The sequence below is a fragment of the Chiloscyllium punctatum genome, chromosome 3 (genome assembly GCF_047496795.1).
Source record: "Chiloscyllium punctatum isolate Juve2018m chromosome 3, sChiPun1.3, whole genome shotgun sequence".
In the NCBI taxonomy this organism is placed as follows: Eukaryota; Metazoa; Chordata; class Chondrichthyes; order Orectolobiformes; family Hemiscylliidae; genus Chiloscyllium; species Chiloscyllium punctatum.
In genome coordinates this window covers 37167139-37191237 of record NC_092741.1, presented here as the reverse complement: position 1 = coordinate 37191237, position 24099 = coordinate 37167139, and the positions used below count along the sequence as shown (strand labels likewise).

Here is a 24099-nt window from a genome sequence, read left to right as displayed (position 1 = left end):
ATTCTCCCCGTGTCTGCGTTGGTTTCCTCTGTGTGCTCCGGTTTCTTCCCACAGTCCAAAGAAGTGCAAGTTTGGTGGATTGGCCGTGCTAAATTGCCCATAGTGTTCAGGGATGTGCAGGTCAATGTGGGGTTATGAGGATTGGATGGGGCTTTATCGGGCTGGTGCAGACTGGGTGGGCCGAATGACTTCTATCTGCACTGATTCTATGATAAATACTAATCTTGCCATCCAACAAAACAATAAACATATCTGTGCCATGGTAGAGGTGAAATTAGATGTTGCATTCAATTCTGCACTTAGAAAATTTCTTTCCTGAGAATATTCCAGTCAATAAAGTACTCAAGTGATTCAGAGGTTTTCCCACTGGACAGTTTAGTCTCAGAGATCAGGCTGATCTTGCTCTCAGTCAGCTGAACATATTAAGGGTGGTAGTCAAGCCACAATTACACCCCAAAAGAGATAAATCTCAGCCAGGCTTCCAGCTTCTTATCATGACTGTCCAGTGACCCTGTACTATGTGCTTGTAAATGTCAGAGGGAGGAGGTCAGTACCCTATTCTGACCTCCTCAACAGGATAACTAATTTCCCGATATTCCTGGAGCAGTTAATAAGCTCAGAACAGGCATGGGAAGAAGATAGTTTTAACTTCAAATGGTGACATTGATCTTGTATAAGACACTTTTAAGACCTCTGCTGGAATATTGTGTCCAGCTGTGGGAGCCACGTTATGCACAAGATGTAAATGGAGGGGAAACAGTTGACAAGAATGGTTCCAGGGATGAGAAACCTCAGACTTGAGGGTAGATCGATGAAGCAGGGACTTTTCTCATTGGAGAGAAGAAAGCCGAGAGGAGATTTGATAGAGGTTTCTAAAACCGTGAGCAGGCTGGATACAGCAGGTGGATAGAAGCTGTTTCCACTTGCAAACAGAACAAGAAGGAGAGCACAGAGATTTAACATGATCTGCAAAAGAAGCAAGGGTGATGTGAGATTAAAAAAAAACCCTTTTCACGAAATGAGGAATTGGGCAGTGGAATGCACCGCCTGAAAATAAGCTGGAGGCAGGTTCAACTGAGGCACTCGAGGGCATCAGATAGTTAGTTATAGGACTCTAAAACCCTAAGACATAGGAGCAGAATTAGGCCATTCGGTCCATCAAGCTGCTCATTCATGGCTGGTACTTTGGATAGAAATAATGTGCAAGGATATGGGATAACTGAACGACAGTAGGTAAATGTGTAAAGTGATCAAATAAAATTCCCATATCCCTAATCTACAGAGGGTGTTAATAGCATGGATGTAAACTGTTCAATACAAATACTTAGAATAATGAAGACAGGAATGGGATGCAGACTTATTCAGTGTGCATCTACTTATATCCTAAAACACTTATCCCTTAAATCTGAGTTTTAAAACAAATTGGAAGATGCTTGTTATTGCTCAGTCCTGCAGCACCACTGATAATTGGGAATCAATGGGAATTAAGGGAGAAAGTCTCCACTGGCTGCTTTGGGATATTCTTTTCACAATGGAAGATGGTCATGATTGTTGGAGGTCAGTCATCTCAGCTCCAGGACATCTCTGCAGGAGTTCCTCAGGGTAGTGTCCTAGGCCCAACCATCTTCAGCTGCTTCATCAATGACCTTTCCTTCATTTTAAGGTCAGAAGTGGGGATGTTCACCAATGATTGCGCAATGTTCAGCAACTCCTCAGATATTGAGATATTCCATGGCCAACTGCAGTAAGATCTGGCTGATAGCCACGTTTGTGCCGAAACCTGTCAACTGACTTCACTCCACACAATGATAATGATGATCTCAAACTTGAGAAAATCTAACCATCTTGCATTGGAAGACAAAGACATTACTATGACTGAATCCCCCATTATCACCATTATGTGGGGGATGGGTTACCGTTTGGACCAGGCATAGAAATACAGTGCTGAAAATGTGTTGCTAGAAAAGCGCAGCAGGTCAGGCATCATCCAAGGAGCAGGAGAATCGACGTTTCGGGCATGAGCCCTTCTTCAGGAATGAGGAATCTTACCTCATTCCTGAAGAAAGGCTCATGCCCGAAATGTCGATTCTCCTGCTCCTTGGATGCTGCCTGACCTGCTGCACTTTTCCAGCAACACATTTTCAGCTCTGATCTCCAGCATCTGCAGTCCTCAATTTCCCCTCCATAGAAATACAGTGGCTACAACAGCAAGGAAATAACTCACCTCCTGACTCCCTAACAGCCTGTCCATCAGCTGCAAGGCACAAGTCAGAAATGTCATGAAATTATCTCCACTTGCCTGGATGAGTACAGGTCTAACAACTACTCTCTACACCACAAAGCAGTCGGCTTGATTGGCACAACATTCACCACCTTAAAAATTCACTTCTTCCACCACTGATGCTCAGTAGCAGCAGTGCATACCATTAACGAGATACCCTGCAGAAATTCATCAAAACTCCTCAGACAACACCCTCCAAACTTATGACCACTTCAATCTCTAAGGACAAAGTCCGTACATACAATGGAAAGCCACAACCTGCAAGTCCTCCCCAATCCTGAATGATTTCACTGCTACTGCACTTTCAAAGCCTGAAAACCATATTCACACAGCAGTGTACTCAGCAGAGTACACTCAGACATAATCGGCAGTAGTTCAAAGAGGCAGCTCGTCACCACCTTGTCCAGGACAGTTAGAGATGGGTGATAATTGCTGTATGAGGTGACAACATCCACATCCTGTGAAAGAATAACATTACATACTTATTTAAGCAATTGAGTTTAGCTTGTCTGTTTGTTTAGCGTACTGCCGACCGACTGCACATCACAGCTTCTCCACCCATGGAAGATGGTACAGGTCGTTCTGCTATAGCACGACAGTGGTGTTCCTCTCCAAACCATGCTATAGAAAGCCATGCCATGGAACACTGTGATAGAAAATCACACCGTAGGAGATCACTATCGAAAATCACTATACCTGTTCAGCAGAAAACTATCCAAATATCATCCACAATTCAATCGTATTATAGCCAATCCGTGATACGTTATACCAGGACAACCTGACAATGTGCGGTGACTTACTGTGGCAGCAATGTTGATTCTGAAATTCTTTTGATCCCTGATTATTAAAATGAACCTCGTGTCGCTGGCTTCCAGAACTGCGATACTTAAATAAAACACGGCCGAGATGAAGTGGTAGAAGACATCCTGAAAGAGAACAGGAAGCGTAGAATCAGCAATCAATACACACAATCATTTTACAAACAGCTTTCCCAGAGGTTCTGGTGGAAAATGCCTGCTCAATGAGAAAGACTACCAAGGTTCCAGTAAGATCACTCCAATGATTTTCATGATCGAGTTACCTCTTTATCTTGCTCTGGTAGTTCCATCTGCCCCAAATCATGCCTGAAAATTTTACTGAATTGCTTTATGAAAGTAACAAGCAATATTGCATTTTTGTAGATTAGATTACCTACAGTTGGCCCTTCGGCCCTACAAGTCCACACCGACCGTCCGAAGAGCAACCCACCCAGACCCATTCCCCTACGCGCAATTTAGCATGGCCAATTCACCTAACTTGCACATCTTTCAAGTGTGGGAGGAAACCAGAGCACCCAGATGAAACCCACACAGACACGCGGAGAATGTGCAAACTCCACACTGCTGTGAGGCAGCAGTGCTAACCACTGAGCCACCGTGCCACCCTAGTTTCCCAGTGCTAACTCCCCAGTCCCATCCTCTAAGGGACCAATGCTATAGTCACTACTCTTCATTTTAAATACTTGCAGAGGTTTTTACTGTTTGTTTTTATTTTGTTAATTTTCTCCCATTCTCCAACTTCTACTTTAGTCATCATTTTCAGGTTCTGAAACCTTTCTGGACCAGCACAAGTGTTTACAGTACCGTACATCTTTCCCTTCAATTAATACCATGCTTCATCTCCTAATTTAGCCAAGGATGATGTATCTTGCTTATAGAGTTTGCCTTTCTGTATGGAATATGTCTTGCATTGAACATCATGAACTATCTCCTCTAAAATGTTGGCCACAGCTTCTCTCCTGTGCTATTTACTAATCTATCGTCCCATTCTACTTCAGTCAACTGCATCGTCAGAATTGCTGGCCCCTTCTATACTGTCAACTTCTATGACCAAGTGACGAAAGGGCTTACGTAGAAACACACAGAGAATGTCTTAGTTTTTTTGCAATTAAGTTTACATGCAGCCGATCAGAAAGTAGGAGGAAAATAACAACATTGAATACAATAAATTACACAATTAATAGAAACTTTAAAAAATTCTTTGTTGGGACATGAGCGTTGCTAGTATGACCATCTTTCACTGCCCACCTTTAGCTGACTTTGAGATGGTGGTGGTGAACTGCTTTCTTGAACCGCTCTGGCTTATATGATGTCAATCTACCCCCAGTGCTGTTGGCAAGGGAGTTCCAGGATTCCAAGCCAGCAACAATGAAGGAAGGGTGGTGTAGCTCATAGTGATGCATCTGAAGAGAATTGTAGGATGCAAGCAATGACGGAACATGCTAATTGCCCTATTGCTGCATTTTGTAAAGGGTTTGATGTTGGTGGTAATATTTGGATGTGTCGACTTTTGTCCCCTGTACTCCGAGAGGAGCTGATTCTTGGTGGGGTGCAGCTCGTATCCATTGTCCTTTGGCACCACAGCTCAGTTAACAATATTCATGGTTAGAATTAGTCAATCATTTTCAGTGGGTTCTTTGCCTGTTCTGTCTTCATGCACGCAAATAAGGCCATAAGACAGAGGAGCTGAAATAGGCCATTCAGCCCATTGAGGCTGCCCCACCATTCAGTGAGATCACGGCTAATCTGATAATCCTCAACCCCACTTTCCTGCCTTTCCCCCATAACCCCCCGATTCCATTGTTGATTAAAAATCTGTCTATCTCAGCCTTGAGCTCACATAATGACCCAGCCTCGACAGCTCTCTGTGGTAAATAATTCCACAGATTGACGACTCTCTGAGAGAAGAAATTACTCCTCATCTGTCTTAAGTATGGGACTCTCTATTCTGAGTTTATGCCCTCTCGTCCTCGACTTTATCACAAGGGAAACAACATTTCTGCATCTACTCTGTCGATCTTTCTAAGAATCTTGCGTGTTTCAATAATGTCACCTCTCATTCTTCAAAATTCTAACAAGTACAAGTCCAATCTACTCAACATATCCTCATAAGACAATCCCTCCATACCTGGTCTCAGCCTCATGAACCTTTTCTAGACCCTCTTGAATGCAACTGTATCTTTCCTTAGATAAGGGGCCCTAAACTGTTCAGAATATTCTAGTGCTGGTCTGACTAACACCAGCAAAATAGTTAAAAGCAAAACCTCCTTACACTTATACTCCATTCCCCTTGAAATTAAGGCCAACAATTCCATTTGCCTTCCCTATTACCTCTTGAACTTGGATGCTGGCTTTTCTTTTGTGTACCATGGATGGTTACTCTGCTCCATAATAGGTTTCTAAGATCTTTCTCAGTTTCCATTCAGGTTGCATGTCTAATCCAGATCTTCTGTTTGCTTGACATTCGAATTCTCCACCTTGCTCCCAGGCAGTCCTTTCAGTCTATGTTCTCTTACACTGTGCTCCAGTGAGGCTCAATGGCTGGGCACAAAACGGATTGCCCCACTGAGGTCCTGGGCAGGAAGGTGGGGGTGGGAACCACTGACCCCACCTTTCCAGATAAGGTATTTCCTGCTCCCCTGGTAATCCCTCCTTGTCTGGCCGCACCATCACAACCCAGAGACCCCTCTCCCCTGACAGGGCCCCCATCTTGTTGCTGCCCAACATTTACATCCATCCTGACTCCAGCGCTGCTTGTAGTTCTACCAATGGCCACTCGCAGCGCTGTTGAGATGACAGAGCATTTGGTCAATCTGACTGAGAGGGCAACACACAGAAAAGCAAGATAATGCAAGGCAGGGGGTGCTGTGAGCATCCAGGTAGGCTCAGAGTGAATGTGTGTGATGAGAGTGAGTGAGACCCTGGAGATGCAGCTGGTTCAGACCCCAGCTGGGTATGTCTACCTGAGCACACAGTCTTCTAGCTGTAGCATTAGAACAAAAGTTCCTGGAGCAGCCCAAGGTGAAGCATTGACATGTAGAAGTGTCCTGCAGTGGCTACAAGGTATGTAGGCAGGGCTGTTAGAGGATGGCGTATGTTTAATGCCAGTATCTGTGGATGTGGGGTACATGTGCCTGGTGCCCATGGAGCATGCCCAAGAGATTGGTGCCTGGTATCTAACATGAAGGTCTTTTGGAGCATGTGGGAAGTTGAACTCGCCAAGAACTCCCTCTGGCTCCCACATTGAGTTTTCCCACCAGCCAGTGTGGTAAGATCACAGCACGTGGTGAACTGGACTGCTAACAAGTTGTTTAACAAGAAATAACGAGCTTCAATTGGGAGCTCACCGCTGTCCAGCGACAATGTCACCAAACAACTTGAGCCAAGATGCAACGTGATGATTTAAACATTCAAGTGGAACTCATCAACTATCTCACCCAAATGTACCGCTCGTGTTGCCATAGACCGCCCCACTCAGACCCTGGTAAGGTCTCATCCTATGAGTTTGTTAATAATGGATTGGAGGGAAATTCAGCTTACAGCAGGCCTGGGGCAGGGAGAGGCCTTTGAAATGGAGCACTCAATGTTCCCACTTATTCTTGTTGAAAACTTCCTATTTGTTTCCGTTCAGTGTTATCATCCAAGCACATTCTGAGGGTTGACATAGAGTCCGCAACAGGAGTGATCTTTGTTTATTCTGCTGGACTAAAATATCCCTTAGGTAAAAACAATGACTGCAGATGCTGAAAATCAAATACTGGATTAGTGGTGCTGGAAGAGCACAGCAGTTCAGGCAGCATCCAACGAGCAGCGAAATCAACGTTTCGGGCAAAAGCCCTTCATCAGGAATAAAGGCAGTGAGCCTGCAGCATGGAGAGATAAGCTAGAGGAGGGTGGGGGTGGGGAGAGAGTAGCATAGAGTACAATGGGTGAGTGGGGGAGGAGATGAAGGTGATAGGTCAAGGAGGAGAGGGTGGAGTGGATAGGTGGAAAAGAGGATAGGCAGGTCGGACAAGTCAAGGAGACAGTAACTGAGCTGGAAGTTTGAAACTAGGATGCATTCCACTTTATTAACTTGAGCTTTAAGTTTCGCACGTCTCAGTTGGAGTAATCAACTCCTGTGGAGGCCTGTGCCCAGTGGAGTGCCACAAGGATCGGTGCAGGGTCCACTGCTTTTCATCATTTACATAAATGATTTGGATGCGAGCATAAGAGGTACAGTTAGTAAGTTTGCAGATAATACCAAAATTGGAGGTGTAGTGGACAGCGAAGAGGGTTACCTCAGATTACAACAGGATCTGGACCAGATGGGCCAATGGACTGAGAAGTGGCAGATGGAGTTTAATTCAGATAAATGTGAGGTGCTGCATTTTGGGAAAGCAAATCTAAGCAGGACTTATACACTTAATGGTAAGGTCCTAGGGAGTGTTGCTGAACAAAGAGACCTTGGAGTGCAGGTTCATAGCTCCTTGAAAGTGGAGTCGCAGGTAGATAGGATAGTGAAGAAGGCGTTTTGTTTGCTTTCTTTTATTGGTCAAGAGTATTGAGTACAGGAATTGGGAGGTCATGTTGTGACTATACAGGACATTGGTTAGGCCACAGTTGGAATATTGCGTGCAGTTCTGGTCTCCTTCCTATTGGAAAGATGTTGTGAAACTTGAAAGGGTTCAGAAAAGATCTACATGTTTTCCCTGGAGCGTCGGAGGCTGAGGGGTGATCTTATAGATGTTTATAAAACTATGAAGAACATGGATAGGGTAAATAGACAAAATCTTTTCCCAGGGGTGGTGGAGTCCAGAACTAGAGGGCATAGGTTTAGGGTGAGAGGGGAAAGATATAAAAGAGACCTCATTGATAACGTTTTCACTCAGAGGGTGTTATGTGTATGGAATGAGCTGCCAGAGGAAGTGGTGGAAGCTGGTACAATTGTAACATTTAACATTTGGATGGGTATATGAATAGGTAAGGTTTGGAGGGATATGAGCCAGGTGCTGGAAGCTGTGACTAGATTGGGTTGGATATCTGGTTGGCATGGACGGGTTGGACCAAAGAGTCTGTTTCCATGCTGTACATCTCTATGACTCTACACAGATGTTGCCAGGGTTAGAGGATTTGAGCTATAGGGAGAGGCTGAACAGGCTGGGGCTGTTTTCCCTGGAGCGTCAGAGGCTGAAGGGTGACCTTATAGAGGTTTACAAAATCATGAGGGGCATGGATAGGATAAATAGACAAAGTCTTTTCCCTGGTTTGAGGGAGTCCAGAACTAGAGGGCATAGGTTTAGGGTGAGAGGGGAAAGATATAAAAGAGACCTAAGGGGCAACTTTTTTCTCACAGAGGGTGGTAGGTGTATAGAATGAGCTGCCAGAGGAAGTGGTGGAGGCTGGCACAATTGTAACATTTAAGAGGCATTTGGATGGGTACATGAATAGGAAGGGTTTGGAGGGATATGGGCCAGGTGCTGGCAGGTGGGACTAGATTGGGTTGGGATATCTGGTCAGCATGCACGAGTTGGACCAAAGGGTTTGTTTCCGTGCTGTACATCTCTATGACTCTATGACTCTATTAAAGGATTATATCACAGAAAGTTGCTGAAATTAGGTAATGTCGCAGATCTTTGCATTGGGAGGTGTTACAGAGTCATAGTCACAGAGTCGTACAGCACACAAACAGACCCTTCGGTCCAACTCGATCATGCGGACACACATACTAAATCTAACTAGTCCCATTAGGCCCATATCCCTCGAAATCCTTTCTATTCATGTGCCCATCCAGATGCCTTTTAAATGTTGCAATTGTGCCAACCTCCACTACTTCCTCTGGTAGCTCATTCCATACACGCACCATCCTCTGTGTGAAAAAGGCTGCCCTCCCCCCTCATCCCCACACCTGTCTCTTTTATATCTTTCCCCTCTCACCCTAAACCTACGCCGTCTGACATCGGACTCCCTTACCTGGGGAAAAGTCCTTGGCTATTCAGCCTATCCATGCCCCTCATGATTTTATTAATCTCCATAAGATCACCCCTCAGGGAAAAAACACTCCAATCTATTCAGCCTCTCTCTAAAGCTCAATCCCTGGGAACAACCTTGTAAATCCTTTCTGAACCCTTTCAAGTTTAACAACATCATTCTTACAGCAAGGAGACCAGAATTGAATGTAATATTCTAAAAGTGGCATACCCATTGTCCTATAAAGCTGCTACATGACCTCCCAACTCCTATACTTAATACATGGGCCAATAAAGGCAAGCATACCAAATGCCTTCTTCACTGTCTACCTGCAACTCCACTCTCAAGGAATTATGCAACTTCATTCCAATCTCTCGATGGTTCAGCAACGCTACCCAGGGCCCGATCATTTACAGTACAAATCCTGCCCTGATTTGCCTTTCCAAAATGTAACACCTCGGTGGGAAGGTCATAGAAAGAGACATACCACTGCCATCCAAGCAGATGAACTGTTCTGAACTCCAGCTGTGTAGAGGATGAGCAGCAACGTAGTGATCACGAAGCAGAAAACTGAAACAAACATCACCCAGCCTTGGTCAGCCGCAAATTCAACGCGAGCAGAAGCCACAAGGATCCAAACCAGGCCACCAAAAACCTAAAAGACAAAACACAAATAATGCATCACTGCTAGATCTAATTGGTTTGTCCTAATCATTATTCTGGTACCAAGCTATCTGATTTATTTATCATTTGATATTGCCTTGCAAGCCACTTTCAGGTAGCTAAGAGGTCCTGGAATATGAACACAACCATGTAGCAGCATCCATCACCACCTGAAACTGCAATGGTCCAGGATTCACCTTGTCAAGATCTGCTTTGAAAGATCTAAGCCCAAAACAAATCAACAAGACATTAGTTTTGCGATTGAGTAGTAAGCATTGGTTTAGACTCCCCAGGGACATGTTGAAATCAGTTCGCTTTCAATCAGTCCATAGAGTCATAGAGTCATAGAGATGTACAGCATGGAAACAGACCCTTCGGTCCAACTCGTCCATGCCGACCAGATATCCCAACCCAATCTAGTCCCACCTGCCAGCACCCAGCCCATATCCCTCCAAACCCTTCCTATTCATATACCCATCCAAATGCCTCTTAAATGTTGCAATTGTACCAGCCTCCACCACATCCTCTGGCAGTTCATTCCACACATGTATCACCCTCTGTGTGAAAAAGATTGCCCTTTAGATCTCTTTTATATCTTTCACCTCTCACCCTAAATCTATGCCCTCTAGTTCTGGACTGCCCGACCCTAAGGAAAAGACTTTGTCTATTTATCCTACCCATGCCCCTCATGATTTTATCAACCTCTATAAGGTCACCGCTCAGCCTCCGATACTCCAATAGCTCTAGCCTATTCAACCTCTCCTTATAGCTCATATCCTGTAAGTACATTTTTTAAAAAAATGCAAATTAGATAGAATTCCTTTCAGAAACGACATTTTGTGATACTGTATGTGAGCAACTTAAAACGTGATGATGCGAACTTCACCATGTGCGGGGAGACAAGTAGGTTGTGGGGAATCTATTTCTTCATGATATGGGGTTGTCGCTGGCTAAGAACGTAGATGGAATGCTAGTCTTTAAAATAAGGAACGCAAAAGTCGAGAAGGTTTACTGCAGGTGTATACGCCCTCGGTGAGGCCGCATCTGCAGTTCTGACCCATTTTGGTCTCCTGATTTGAAATAAAGATGTGAGTGCATTAGAAGCAGTTCAGAGAAGGTTCAATCAACTCATTCCTGCACTAAAGGGCTTGTCTTAGGAAGAAAGGTTGAACATGGCCTGTAACCAGTGTCATTTCGGAAAATGACATGGACAAGCGAGTCAAAGGCAATGGAAAGTAAACAGAAAAATTAGGTTAACACCACAACCAGGTCAGCCATAATCTCACTGAATAGCAGAGCACATTCAAGGCACTAAATGACCACAATCCTTCATTCCTAGAAGGTGAGCCATCTTCTAGTAGTAGCCCATCTGGTGTTGGTACACCCAAAGTGGGCTGCAGGAGGGTTTTGATCCAATGACAATGAAGGAACGGCCATCTATATCCAAGATGGTGAGGCAGGGAAACATGGGAGTGGTACTGTTCTCATGTTTGATTCAGCAATGGTTATGCTATTGACTGTCAAGGGGAGATGATTAATACTTTCCTGTTGGAGTTGGTCATTGTCTGCTCTTCTATGGTGTGAATAGTACTTGCTATCTCTCACCCCAAACCTAAATGTTCATGCAGGACATGTTACAGATGGGAATTAACTTCTTAAGTATTAGAGGTATTGTAGATGACCCTGCAGCAATGTAATTATCAGTGAAAATCCCCATTCCTGATCTTATGAAGATGATTGATGATGGATACAAACTTGGAGAACTCCTGCACAGTGATGCCCTGGGATTCAGGAGATTAGACTCTAATGCTACAGCCATCTTCGTTTGTGTTAGGTGTGAGTCCAGCCAGCGGAAATCTTTGTCCCCCCAATTTCTATTGGCTCCACTTTTATATGGGATTCTTTTAACACTTAGGCAAATAGTGTCTAGACTCCAAGAGCAGTCACTTTCTCATCCTCTCTGTAATTCGGTTGTTGTATCCATATTGGAGCTAGCTTTTATGAGATCAGGAGCCAAGTCACTATGGCAGAGCCCAGACTGAATACCGGTGAATAGATGGTTAGTGAGTTAGGGCCATTTGATAGCTCTTGAGTTGAAAAATGTGGTGCTGGAAAAACACAGTAGGCCAGGCAGCATCCGAGGAGCAGGAGAATCAATGTTTCGGGCATAAGCCCTTCTTCAGGAATGCCTGAATTCCTGAAGAAGGGCTTATGCCCGAAACATTGATTCTCCTGCTCCTCGGATGCTGCCTGGCCTACTGTGTTTTTCCAGCACCACATTTTTCAACTCTGCTACTCCAGCATCTGCAGTCCTCACTTTCTCCCATTTAAAAGCTCTGTCAATGGCCCTTTCTATCACATGGCTGATGACTGACAGTAAATCAATGTGGCAAAAATTAGTCTGATTGGGCTTGTCCTGTTTTTTGTGAATAGAACAATGTTGTGTTTTCAATTCCCATTCCATTTGAGTACAAAAGTCAGAAAACTGACATTCCTGTGCAGTCCCGAGGAATACTGAGGGGAAACTACCATCAGAGGCACCATCTTTCAGATAAGAATTTAAACCAAGGCTCCATAGACTCATTGCCCCAAATGATGGAGCAGATCACTTGACACTTTTTCAAAGAAGATCATTGGAGTTATCCCTGAAGCCTGGATCAATATTCATGCTGTAATCAATATCACAAAAGCAAACAATCTGGTTGGTATCAAATTGTTTTTGTTGAGTTTGCAGTTTGCATTTTGGCTGCCATGTTTTCTACATTACAGCTGTGTAACAAGTATATGTTTACTTTGGCAAATGCTTTGACATATCCAGTGATTGTAACAAGTCCTAGACAAATTCCTTTATGCAAGACATTAGCAGCAGATGACCATCTCTAGCAAGAGAGAATCTAACCAATATCCTTTGACATTCAATGACATTACCATCACTGAATTCTCTGCAATCATAATTCTAGAGGTTGCTGTTGTCCAGATGTAGCACTAAAGCACCCATACAAGTAATGCAGCTACAGTAGGTCAGAGGTGGGAAACTCTGTGGTGAGTAACTCATCCCTTGTCTCCCCAAAGTCTGTGCAACATCTTACAAGGCACAAGTCAGGAGTGTGCTGAAATACTCTCCACTTGCCAGGATGAGTGCAGCTCCAACAACCCTCAAGAAGAATCGGCCTGCCTGCCACTGATTGAATATCAATAACAGTGGGATAAGACCAGCACAAGTGCATTAACTGAATGGATTTAATCAGGACTGAGGCAGGAATGTGATGGGGTCCCAACCCTGAACTTTCTGATCCAGTTAAATGCCTTCCTGCCTCATAAAAGGACTTTGACCTCCTTTCTCTGTCATTACTACAAGTATTGCATATCTATAAGGTATGGGTGCAGAAAGAGACCATTCAGCCCATTGAATCTGCTCTGCTGTTAAATGACATCAAGGTGACTTGATCACCCTTAACTCCACTTTCTTGCCTTTGACCTGTAACCCTTTAATCCCTTCCAGAGTAAAAACCTAAATCTGCCTTTCTCTGTAGGTACAGAATTCACTGCTCCATGGTTGATATCAGATGACACATGAATAACTCTCGCTATCTATTTCTTAATTCTACCACAAGGCTCCCCTGCTTCCTAACCTCTCATTACATCTTGCATAATCACTGAGGTGATTTCATCCTTAATTGCTAAAGCTGTTCCCTCACCGCTGCCATTTCCTCTATTTTTCCTGTGGACATAATATTCCAGTACCATTTCATTTCCAGTTCTGACCCTTTTGTAACGATGTTGGACCAATTTGAAATTCACTCTATTTGTTTCTCATACCCTATACATTTGGATAAAGAACACTATTTAGTGCTACACACCCTAAATTGTCCTTCTACTGTAACTCTTATTTTCCTCTTCTGATGTAAACATTTGCCATTTTGTTTTTTGCCTTTATGTATGGGAGCTAAAGCACCATTTCTGGTGGTAACTCTACTCCCTTTCCTTTTGTGTATATACTGCCTTCTCCTACTGAGCTCCCACTTCACTTACTCATTTAAAGTTTTTATGGCAGTATTTATGTTTTCTACCAGGAGCCTGGAGGTAGTCCAGTTCAGGCAGAATCGACTCGAATGGTAAAGCGATTTCTTGTCCTAATGCTGAGACTGTTGGCCCATGAAATGAAATCTCCAGTTTTACCTATTCATGGGATTTGGGTATCGCTGGCTGAGACTACAATAATTATCCTATCCCTCATTGGGGTGAATTGAGGAGATTGCCAGGCCATTTCAGAGGGCAGGTAAAAGTCAACCACATTGCTGTGGGTCAGGAGTCACATGGCAGATTTCCTTCCCTGAGGACATTAGTGAGCTGGATAGGTTTTTACAACGCTCAACAGTGGTTGCTATTAGGCTAGCTATTAATTCCAGGTTTTATGGATTTCATACTTCACCATTTGCCATGTCACTGGAACTTTAGCCTGAGGTTCTGGACTTCAGGTCTGTGAACATTACCGCTGCACCACTACATCTCCCAGCATTGCCTTTCCCACACCAGCCACGCATTCATCTCCATAATCTGCTTATCCTTTTGGTAAATCACACGTGACTTTGTTAACGATATGGATATTCAATCCTTGTGGTGCTGTTCTTTAATTTAGCTCCTGGTATGATGCAAATGGGATTTCCACCTATGGAGGCCATTCCAACCTGGGTCTCAACAGCTGGACAGTCCTGTTCTCTTTCCAATGCCAGTTCCAGCCACATCATGTAGGCAATATCTTATGTGGAACTCCCAAGCTGCTTTACAAATGACGTTATCTTAGTACTGATTCTCCTACAACAATCAATGTTATTATTCCCCTCCTTGAGTTCCTCCCTCCTTCAGACACCCTTCTGCACCAAGGTTACATGGTCAACATTTTGCCTATCCTTCTGACAGTCTTTATTCTTAACAAATGCATTGTATGTCTGGAATAGCACCAATTTCTCAAGATCCTTGTTTTCTATGAGGTTCCATTCACTCTGTACATTCACTTACAACAACCCCATTGTGAACGTGGTCTTCCCTCAAGCATGACCAGGTTCTGGAGCAAACCATCCAGATACTGGTCTCCCCATTCCTCTGAATCAGTGTGTCTAGAACTTGCAATCCACCTCATCAATAGCATTGTAATTGCCAGAGTGGTCTTACCTAATGTGCCTGGATTTTTAAACAAGAGTCCACTGTCTTTATGAATAGCTCCCTGACCTGTTTCATACATTCTACCCAATAGAATTGTGCCAGAGATCAGAATAGAGTTATCCATTAAAGATATTGCCATGACAACTAATCAGAACCTCAACTTACTTCGGGACATATTGAATTTTTGGACAAGACCTTTCTTTTAATAAACAAATATTGCAAGAGAGGCATGGTTCTGCACCGTCTAAGCAAGCACTTCACTGACTGCTGTAAAATTTCCTGTGACTGGAATGACACACCTTGTTGATGCCAAGGAAACTTCAAAGAGAGAGAGAGAAAGTTCAAAAGGCAGAGGTGCAAGACAATGTAATTAATTCCCCTTAGCAGGTAAACATTTCTTGTGCCTTGTATTCTATATCATGGACATGAGTTAGAAGACATTTACTGTAGCATTGGACAAGACAGAGGTTCAAAACTAATTGCAAGCATTATTTAGTTCCATATTTCATAATTAATGAACTCACTCTTTAACTCGAGAAAACCTGGTTACATTGTTAAAACATAAACACATTTAGTCTGGGTGTGTAAGTGGTCTGATGTGTTAGTTTATGCACTAGCACACTGGGAAGGTCAAAGATTGAGAACAACCATTAAACAGCCTTGCACTATAGGTAGAAAGGAAAAGTAATCTCTCACTCTAAGTGTTGCATGCCAGGAAAGGAAACAGAACTAAAGACATTCAGCAGGCCTACAGCACCAAGAATCAAAAAATCAACACTGCCAACATCAGTGCAGTCAGTATCACTCAACATAGCAGACACAATACTCTATCATCTTTTTGTGGAACTCACAGACTGATCGACATGCCCTATTTAACTTCAAGCTTTTTATGGAATTCTCATTTCTAGTCTGTGCTTTGTGTTATTACTTCATCTCAGATTCAGTAATTAATAAACTCACTGTTTCATTAACTCAAGAAAGCCTGACTACATTGCCACCTATTAAAACATTCCCTCATTTGTTCTGGGAGAAAAGCATCCACATGGCATGAAATCTCTTTTTAATTGGCCTTTATAGTGACCAGCTGAAGAGATAGGTGAATGAAGAAGGGGAGCCAGTTCATTGTCCTCATTTGGGAGCTTGGAACCTTGTGTTATCCCATCTGGAATGTTCAACCTTACCCAGGAATTGATGGTAACAATATGTTCTCTCAAGATCGTCATACTGTCCACTAACCCCCACACACTGCTATCCAGATACACAGCCAAGTCTGCAACATCCTCGTCTGGATTTTTTAAAATCTACTTTTTCCTTCCTTACAGTATCTTGGATTAAGTTTGAAGTCACTGGGCAAAATCTTTATCCTTATCACAATTTTGGACTCAACCTCAGTTCTCAATATCTTACCTGCAGACAGGCATAGAGTTCTGACCTTTGTTCACCACTAAGTCAGCTTCAGTGTTTAAGCTGAAAATGACCTCTGCTTTAGCTACAAACAGTTCTTCATCAACAACGAAAGGAAAACACAACAGATGCTGGAAATCTGAAATGGCAGCAAACAAACCGTTGGAAATATTCCCTCAGGTCGTGGCAGCATCTGTCAAGAGTCATAGAGTCATAGAGAAGTACAGCATGGAAACAGACCTTTCGGTCCAACTCGCCCATGCCGACCAGATATCCCAACCCAATCTAATCCCATTTGCCAGCATCTGGCCCATATCCCTCCAAACCCTTCCTATTCATATATCCATCCAGATGCCTTTTAAATCTTGCAATTGTACCAGCCTCCACCACTTCCTCTGGCAGCTCATTCCATACACATACCACCCTCTGCATGAAATAGTTGCCTCTTAGGTCTCTTTTGCATCTTTCCCCTCTCGCCCTAAACCGATGCCCTCAAGTTCTGGACTCCCCCACCCCAGGAAAAGACTTTGTCTATTTATCCTATCCATGCCCCACATGACTTTATAAACCTCTATAAGGTCACCCCTCAGCCTCCGATGTTCCAGGAAAAACAGCCCTAGCCTATTCAACCTCTCTCTATATCTTATGGGAGATAGAATTCACGCTTTAGACTGAGATGACTTCTCATCAGAACTAATAATGACTGATGGAAGGTCATCTCAACCTGAAATGTTGACTCTGTCTCTCTCAGTGCTGCATGGCCAGCTGAGTATTTCTGCTCTAAGATGGCTTCTCACCATTGCTCATCATGGCATAAGATCCATCTGATAGATTTGTTATTGCCACTCTCTTTCCCATTAGGGATCTGCAGTACCTGTAGGTCTAATGTGGTAGAGGAACCCCATTTGTAACAAGGAGAGACTCTGGTCTGAAAGAAGATGTAGTTTATTGCATGACACCAATGCGATACAAGTATAAATTAGTATAACGTACATTGTTACTCAGACTGTGAGAGAGACCTCAAAGTCAGGTCTTACTCCTTCAAAGTTGTCCTTGCGCCCAAGCCCATGTGTCATCAACATATTGGATGGTGCCTAATGCATCCCTCAGCAACCTTTCATAGCAAGTTCCAACATTGTTTGGTTTCATTTCTTCACTTTTAACCAGAGTCTCAGCCTCATCTCAGTTTTAAACAGAAATTGGACATCAACTTCTATCTTAAATTCAGTTGAATTATCCTGCGTATTTCAACACTGAGTATTCCCCTGAATTGAAAGGGTTAAATTCTCCCTTAAAACTTAGAGGTATGGAATAAAGGTCAAGGGAGCTACGTTGCTTAGAGAGTAGCAAGGTTGCTGAACACATTTCCGCTGTTAGTGCTGAACATAAGAGAAAATATTGACAGATCAATTCAATAAGTAGATAGGGAAAAGGTTTCAAAGAAAACTATCAGCCCATGCACAGCATAGATGAATTGGACAAAAAGCCTGTTCCTTTCTGTAACATTGTTCTATTTCAAGCTACATTTATGGTAAAAGATATTTTCCCCCTTTTTGGGTCGATAAACTGATGTGAACAGCTATAGAAATGAAATGCCAATAGAATCTTGCATCTTGGAAGAATGAAGTGGTGGAGTTTTATAGGAGCCCAAGGCAAAGGTGGCTTTCAAACCATCAGCAGGATACATTAGGACAGAGTGGCACCAAGAATTATTGAGTTCAGGAAATTCTGCCTGATGACAGCCCTCTCATTGGTTGAGTTGCAATCGGTTACAAAGCTGTAATTTCTGTCTCTCTCTCTTTCACCGTGTGAATGAAAATACTGGAAAACTACAACAACTTAAAAGAATTCTAACAAGAAAAGACCCAGGTCCAATGGATCAACCATCAAAGTGAGGGATAATCATTGCTTTACAAGTAACTACATGTCAGCAATTGTTGAAATCCAAAGAAACCGAGAGAGATGATTCAACCCACCCTCATGAAACGGACTTCTATTACTTAGAATTTTGTTCATCCAGTATATTTTTGAAACCAGTAATACTGTACCTCTGTCAAGCTGTCTGTCTATTGTCTACCTTAATCTTGAAGGTGTGTGGATGTATTTGGGGTTTTTGAAGAGGTAAAGTTTAGTTTGCATTGTAGTTGTATAGATTACAAATCTTTTCCTTTCTCTGCCAGTTGTTACAGTTAGGTTACAGTTAGTTAAATAGCTCTCTTTTTGTTAATGACAAAACTGGAGTGAATTACTATTGTCCTGAATAGCAGTCAGTCAAGCAATTTGCTCTCTAATTGTGATTTCAGATATTTTTATAGTGGCTTGTGAAACAGTGAGCATGATTATTAAAATACTCTTCCAGTGAAGTTGTTATACTGTTTGCATAAGCATATTTGTCCTTTTATTGCCAGTATATTGGCTTGAGGCCAGCTTGCATGACCAAGGGTTCTGTAAATGGCCCAAAGGTAAATCTGAAGCATAATCTTTTCATTCATTGAACCACTTTTAGGAGGTGCATTGTGATGCATTTACCCCTTTTCCTAATTTGCACTTCTCTTCTTTTCCTGGTCTCATCAATTCCTATTGCCCCAGGGTTCTACAATCAACTTCCAGCACAGTCAAAATGATCTGTTATTCAAATCTGACACTCAATAACAAGAGCTGGTAAGTTATTCAAGTGTAGAATTCATTCACACTGTCCACACACACATTTCCAACAAGGAGGAGCAGCTGGAGATCTGGCACAGGAATTCTGATTAATTTTTCGCTCCCCAGTTTAAGATTACAAAGGCAAAATGTAAGCTTTGTCACCATCAAACTGGGTGAGGCCAGTGAGCCTAGCTGAGAACAAGGTCAAACTTAAGATCGTCCAGATCAAATCATTCAGTTATCTGTACTCTTTACCATTACCGGGGGTCTCCTTATTTTGAAACACTTTTCGTGCTCTGATCACTGTCAGATTGTGACTTACTAAAGTGCATTCAGTGTCTGTCTGTGGGCAATGGAGTGAAATGGATAGTATCCAATCAGGCATCCATTAGGTGTCGCATGCATTAAGTGATGCATAACTGTGGCTATCACTTTATAGATTAGATTTAGATTACTTACAGTGGGGAAACAGGCCCTTCAGCCCAACAAGTCCACACCGACCCGCAACCCACCCAGACCCCTACATTTACCCCTTCACCTAACACTACAGGCAATTTAACATGGACAATTCACCTGACCTGCACATTTTTGGACTGTGGGGGGAAACCGGAGCACCCGGAGGAAACCCAGGCAGACACGGGGAGAACGTGCAAACTCCACACAGACAGTCGCCTGAGGCAGGAATTGAACCCAGGTCTCTGCTGCTGTGAGGCAGCAGTGCTAACCACTGTGCCACTGTGCCACCCATATTAAAATGGCTTTGCACCCCAAGCAGTCAGAGCTTCCTTTTTTAAAGGAACATTGAATCCGTACAGTGTGGAAAGAGGCCATTCAGCCCATGGACTCTCTGAATAGATGCAGACCCAACTCTATCCCCATATTTAGCATAGCCAATCCAACTAACCTGCATAAGTTTGGACTGTTGGAGGAAACCAGAGCACCTGGCAGAAACCCACACAAACATGAGAAGGACATGCAAATTCCACATAAGGCAGTCACCTGAGGTTGGGACTGAACCCAGGTCCCTGGCACTTTGAGGCAGCAGTGCTAACCACTGTGCCACCATGCCACCCCCAATATTCACATTTATAGGGACATTTAAGTGACTGCTGGACATGCACATGAACAGCAGTGAATTGAGGGGTGCGCACGTTAGGTTATTTTATTTTACGTTAAGATTAATCCTTGGCACAACATTGTGGGCTGAAGGGCCTGTTCTGTGCTGTACTTTTCTATGTTCTATGTTCCATAACTCTTTATATTACCACAGTAACAGGGTGGAGGCCAGCTCTGAGTATGCGATAAAGAGAAAACATATATTCTAATACCTGCAGGATACTGCGAAATGGAAGCTTCAGACTTTAAACACTTTAGAGCCATAGTAATACTTCTTAACTGCTTTTCTCTTAGTTCTCTGGTGCAGTACTTCATTTACCTGACAGGTAAGTAACTGCCCTGTTCTCAGTACCTTAGTAGATAGGCAGGAGGCTGGCTAGCCAGGCAGCATCAGGAGGTGGAGAATCGACATTTTGGGTGTAACCCTTCTTCAGGATTGGGAGTGGGTGTGGGGGGAATTGTAGATAAAGGGGGTGGCGGGAGCAGGGTGGTGAAGTGGGGATAGGTGAAGACAGGTAGAGGTTATGACCTGGCTAGTCAATGGGAAGAATGAATCCGGTTGGTGGCTGGGAGGAGTGGAAGGGAGGGGGAGGGGCTGGGAAGGGGGTTAGGGGAAGGGAAGGGAGGTTATTTTAAATTCAAAGTAGAGTCCTTCAGGCCGTAGGCTGCCCAGGCGGAAGATGAGGTGTTATTCCTTCAATTTGTGCTGTGGTTTGTTGTGGCAATGAAGGAGGCCAAGGATGGTCATGTCAGAAAGGGAGTGGTTGAGGCAATCGAAATGGGCGGTGACTGGGAGGTCTGGTCAGCCCCTACAGGCCCGATTGCAATGCTCGGTGAACCATTCCCTAAGTTTGCGTTTGATCTCCCCGATGTAGAGAAGACCACATCGGGAGCACCTGTTGCAGTAAACTAGGTTGGATTAGAGGCAGGTGAACCTCTGTCTCACCTGGAAGAACTGGTGGGGCCCTGGATGGAGGTGGGGGAATGGTGTGCTCGCAAGTTTTGCATCTTCTTGTCTCTAACCAATTTTTTTTCTCACTATCTTGCCAATCTGCTCATTTGCAACTAGAAATTTTGCCAAGTTACTCCTATAGTGAGATGACATTTTTTGTTCGAGGCAAATATTAAACGTTGAGAATTCCATTGCAGACTTGTAGCAAGTGAAATGTAAGATTGCCAAAGCCCTGGGTTTAACCTGAGTTTGAGAAGGTAAATCCTTCTTGGTAACCTCAGGCAGGTGTAGGAATTGAATCCATGCTGTTGGTATCACTCTGCAATGCAAAACAACCATCCCATCAACTGAGCTAACCAACACCCTTTGTAAATAAGATTAATTTAAAATACCTGGGTGGTTCGGCAGCAATTGCAACACATTCATTTGCAACCTGAGAAACTGGGATTGATCTACGACCCATTTCAGCAAACCACTAAGACCAGAAAAAGAACAATTTCCTTTCCTTCACGACAAATAGTCAACATCCACAAATTAGTGAGTGCTAGAATTGACTGGAAACATTTAAGTTTAGTCTCAGTTCCTCAAATCAGAATAATTTCAATTTTCAACCAATCTTACATCAAAAGAATTATTGTTTCCATTCTCTCTGCATTTATTTTCCTTTTCTATTTCCCTCCATTTTCTTTGCATGCTCTTGCTCGCCTATCCTCCATCCTCTCTTTTGCCTCTCCAAGTGATTCATTCTGCCCCTCTTTTTCCCTTTCCCTTTGTCCCTCTCTCTTTTACATAATTATCTCTGCCTCCCTTTATTTCTGTCGCCTTCCTTCCTTTGCGATTTCTCTGCTGTTTGCCTCTTGCATTCTCCTTGCTGGTTATATTGGTGAATGTTCTACGGTGTGCTGTGCTAATAACACGCCCCTGTTTGATCGTCTGGCTTTATCGCACAAGTTAGGCTCTGTCCAATCGCCACTAGTTGAACTTATCTAGAGAAACTAGTTCAGTGACGACTGGTTGAGCATTTCAGCTCAGAACTTATACTCATGAAGCAGTGCATGCAGTCTCCCTGCCCTCTGTTCTATTTTTAAGCAGTCCCTTGGTGACAGTGATTTGCTCTCACTCCAGTTTGATGTCTTTTGAGCTGGTCACTATGTCCAATACACAAACTATGGGCTCTGCCTCATCTGAGATAGGTGGTCCTTGGACGGTCAGGGAAGTGAAGGGGTGGTATGCACCAGAATGTGTTTCAGGACAGCTCAGGCACTGAGGGAGAGTGTTCACAGGATTGGAGGTTACAGTGAGAGGACCGCAGAGGGAAAGGGATAGCACACCATAAGAAGGGAGAAGCTCACTTCAGCAACCTGTCCCTCCTGATCCTCCCCGCTTCAGCAACAGCATACCCTTCTCCAATTCCTCTTCCAAACCGAGGGATAACTGGCAAGGTACCTCTGGCCAAGCACTCACTTTTCCTCCAGTGACTCTTAGAAGCTGTTGGGTAACATCAGTTAATGGCGGAACCTCTAGGTGAGGTTCTCAGGGAAATTCCAAAATGCATGTTGTTGAAGTGATAGTGAAGTCATATGAAGTAACTTCCCAGAATATTTCAAAGGTCCTTTCCAAAGCAGCAAATGATCATTGAAACTGCTTTGAAGTTTGTGCTGAATCTCCTCAACATCAACATGCTTGATCCGTTATCTACTGGTAGTCAAGGACATTACTTGAAGCACCAGTTGACAAAATGCCACAACAAAATTAGAGCTATCAGGCAACTTATTACATCACCAGCAATCCTCTCAGCAACCGTGCCTAGCCTCACACAGTTCAAGATAGCGTCCTGCTCTAAAACCAGGCTGATCTAACATTGTAGCTTAAATCCCCAGCGTAGACATCCCAGACGCTGTGTACACACTAAAGCATATGGAAAAAATCCACACATTTCCAATTTTAACCTGGATAAAAGCAAATTACTGCGGATGCTGGAATCTGAAATCAAAAGAAAAAATGCTGGAAAATCTCAGCAGGTCTGGCAGCAGCTGTAAGTTAGACTCAAAATGTCAGCTCTTTTCTCTCCTTACAGATGATGCCAGACCTGCTGAGATTTTCCCGCATTTTCTCTTTTGGTTTCCGATTTTAACCTCCTTTGTCCGTCTGCTCTATAGTTGTATATGTCTGTCCCCCTCCCTCTCCCCATTTCTTTCTTTTCTCTTGAGCCTCTCCCTTTAGCTAACTCTTTGTTTGTAATCTCTAAATTCCAGTTAGCCTTTTGCATGTTCTCCATAGCCAAAGAGGAACGTCAGACATTTGCAAAAGACCCATCGCAAATTTGAGCACAAGGTTAAAAAGTACATTTTAAACAGTGAAATTATAAAATAGTCCATTACTCACAAATTCACCTAACATCAGGATCTCTGGAAATGATGTGCAGACTTTTCCCCCAGATGGGATGGGACTAGATGAAATTGCTGGAGCTGACATGGTGGCACCTATAGCCCTAACTGAGATGGCAAAAAGGTTATCTGGCTAGTACCAGCACAGTCTTATTTAAATGACCATCTGAAGTCGAGTCCTGGACTGATATGTTTGAGCCGAGTTGAAGGCGTGTCACACATAATTAATAATTTTTCACCAAAGTGTGCGTCACAGTGCCAGTGTTGCCTGTGGAATGAGACTGTGGCCAAAGAGGAGGGGAGTCATCGTACTGAACATTTCTGAGCTATTTACTCACCTGCTTTTCATTTTACTTTCCCCTGGCTCGATGCAAGATTACAACATTCAACTATTACACTGTGAAAGATAAAATCTGACAGGTTGTATTAAATTTTTATCACACTGAAACTTGAGAGTAATTTGTTTTGTCTTACAAGGCATTTGTTGAGTAACACAAATATCAGTGCAAGGAGGCAACACCCTTAAATCAATAGTTGATTCAAAATCTAGATGATTGTTGCTCCTAAGTCAAATGTATGTTGTTGATAACCACGTCGTCACCATAGCCCTGAGTAATTCAAACCCTTACGGAACGGATTGCAAATTACATTTGTGCATACCCCACCTCAGTGCGCATTTTGAACCAAGTTTCATTTCTCTTGTGTCAAATTGCCTGCTGG

General features: G+C 43.4%; 1 protein-coding gene across 1 annotated transcript in view; it reads right to left on the bottom strand.

Annotated features, from left to right (window-relative positions):
• LOC140454578 (myelin and lymphocyte protein-like) overlaps nucleotides 1-23530 on the bottom strand; it is a 26619-nt gene extending 3089 nt beyond the window's left edge. The window contains exons 1-3 of the mRNA XM_072549433.1: nucleotides 23378-23530; nucleotides 9536-9703; nucleotides 3082-3207 (exon numbers count right to left, since the gene is read on the bottom strand). Of these exons, the coding sequence (XP_072405534.1) occupies nucleotides 3082-3207; nucleotides 9536-9703; nucleotides 23378-23467 (384 nt within the window). The 5' untranslated portion in view covers nucleotides 23468-23530. The remainder of the gene's footprint in view (nucleotides 1-3081; nucleotides 3208-9535; nucleotides 9704-23377) is intronic.
• Between the last annotated feature and the right edge of the window lie 569 nt (nucleotides 23531-24099).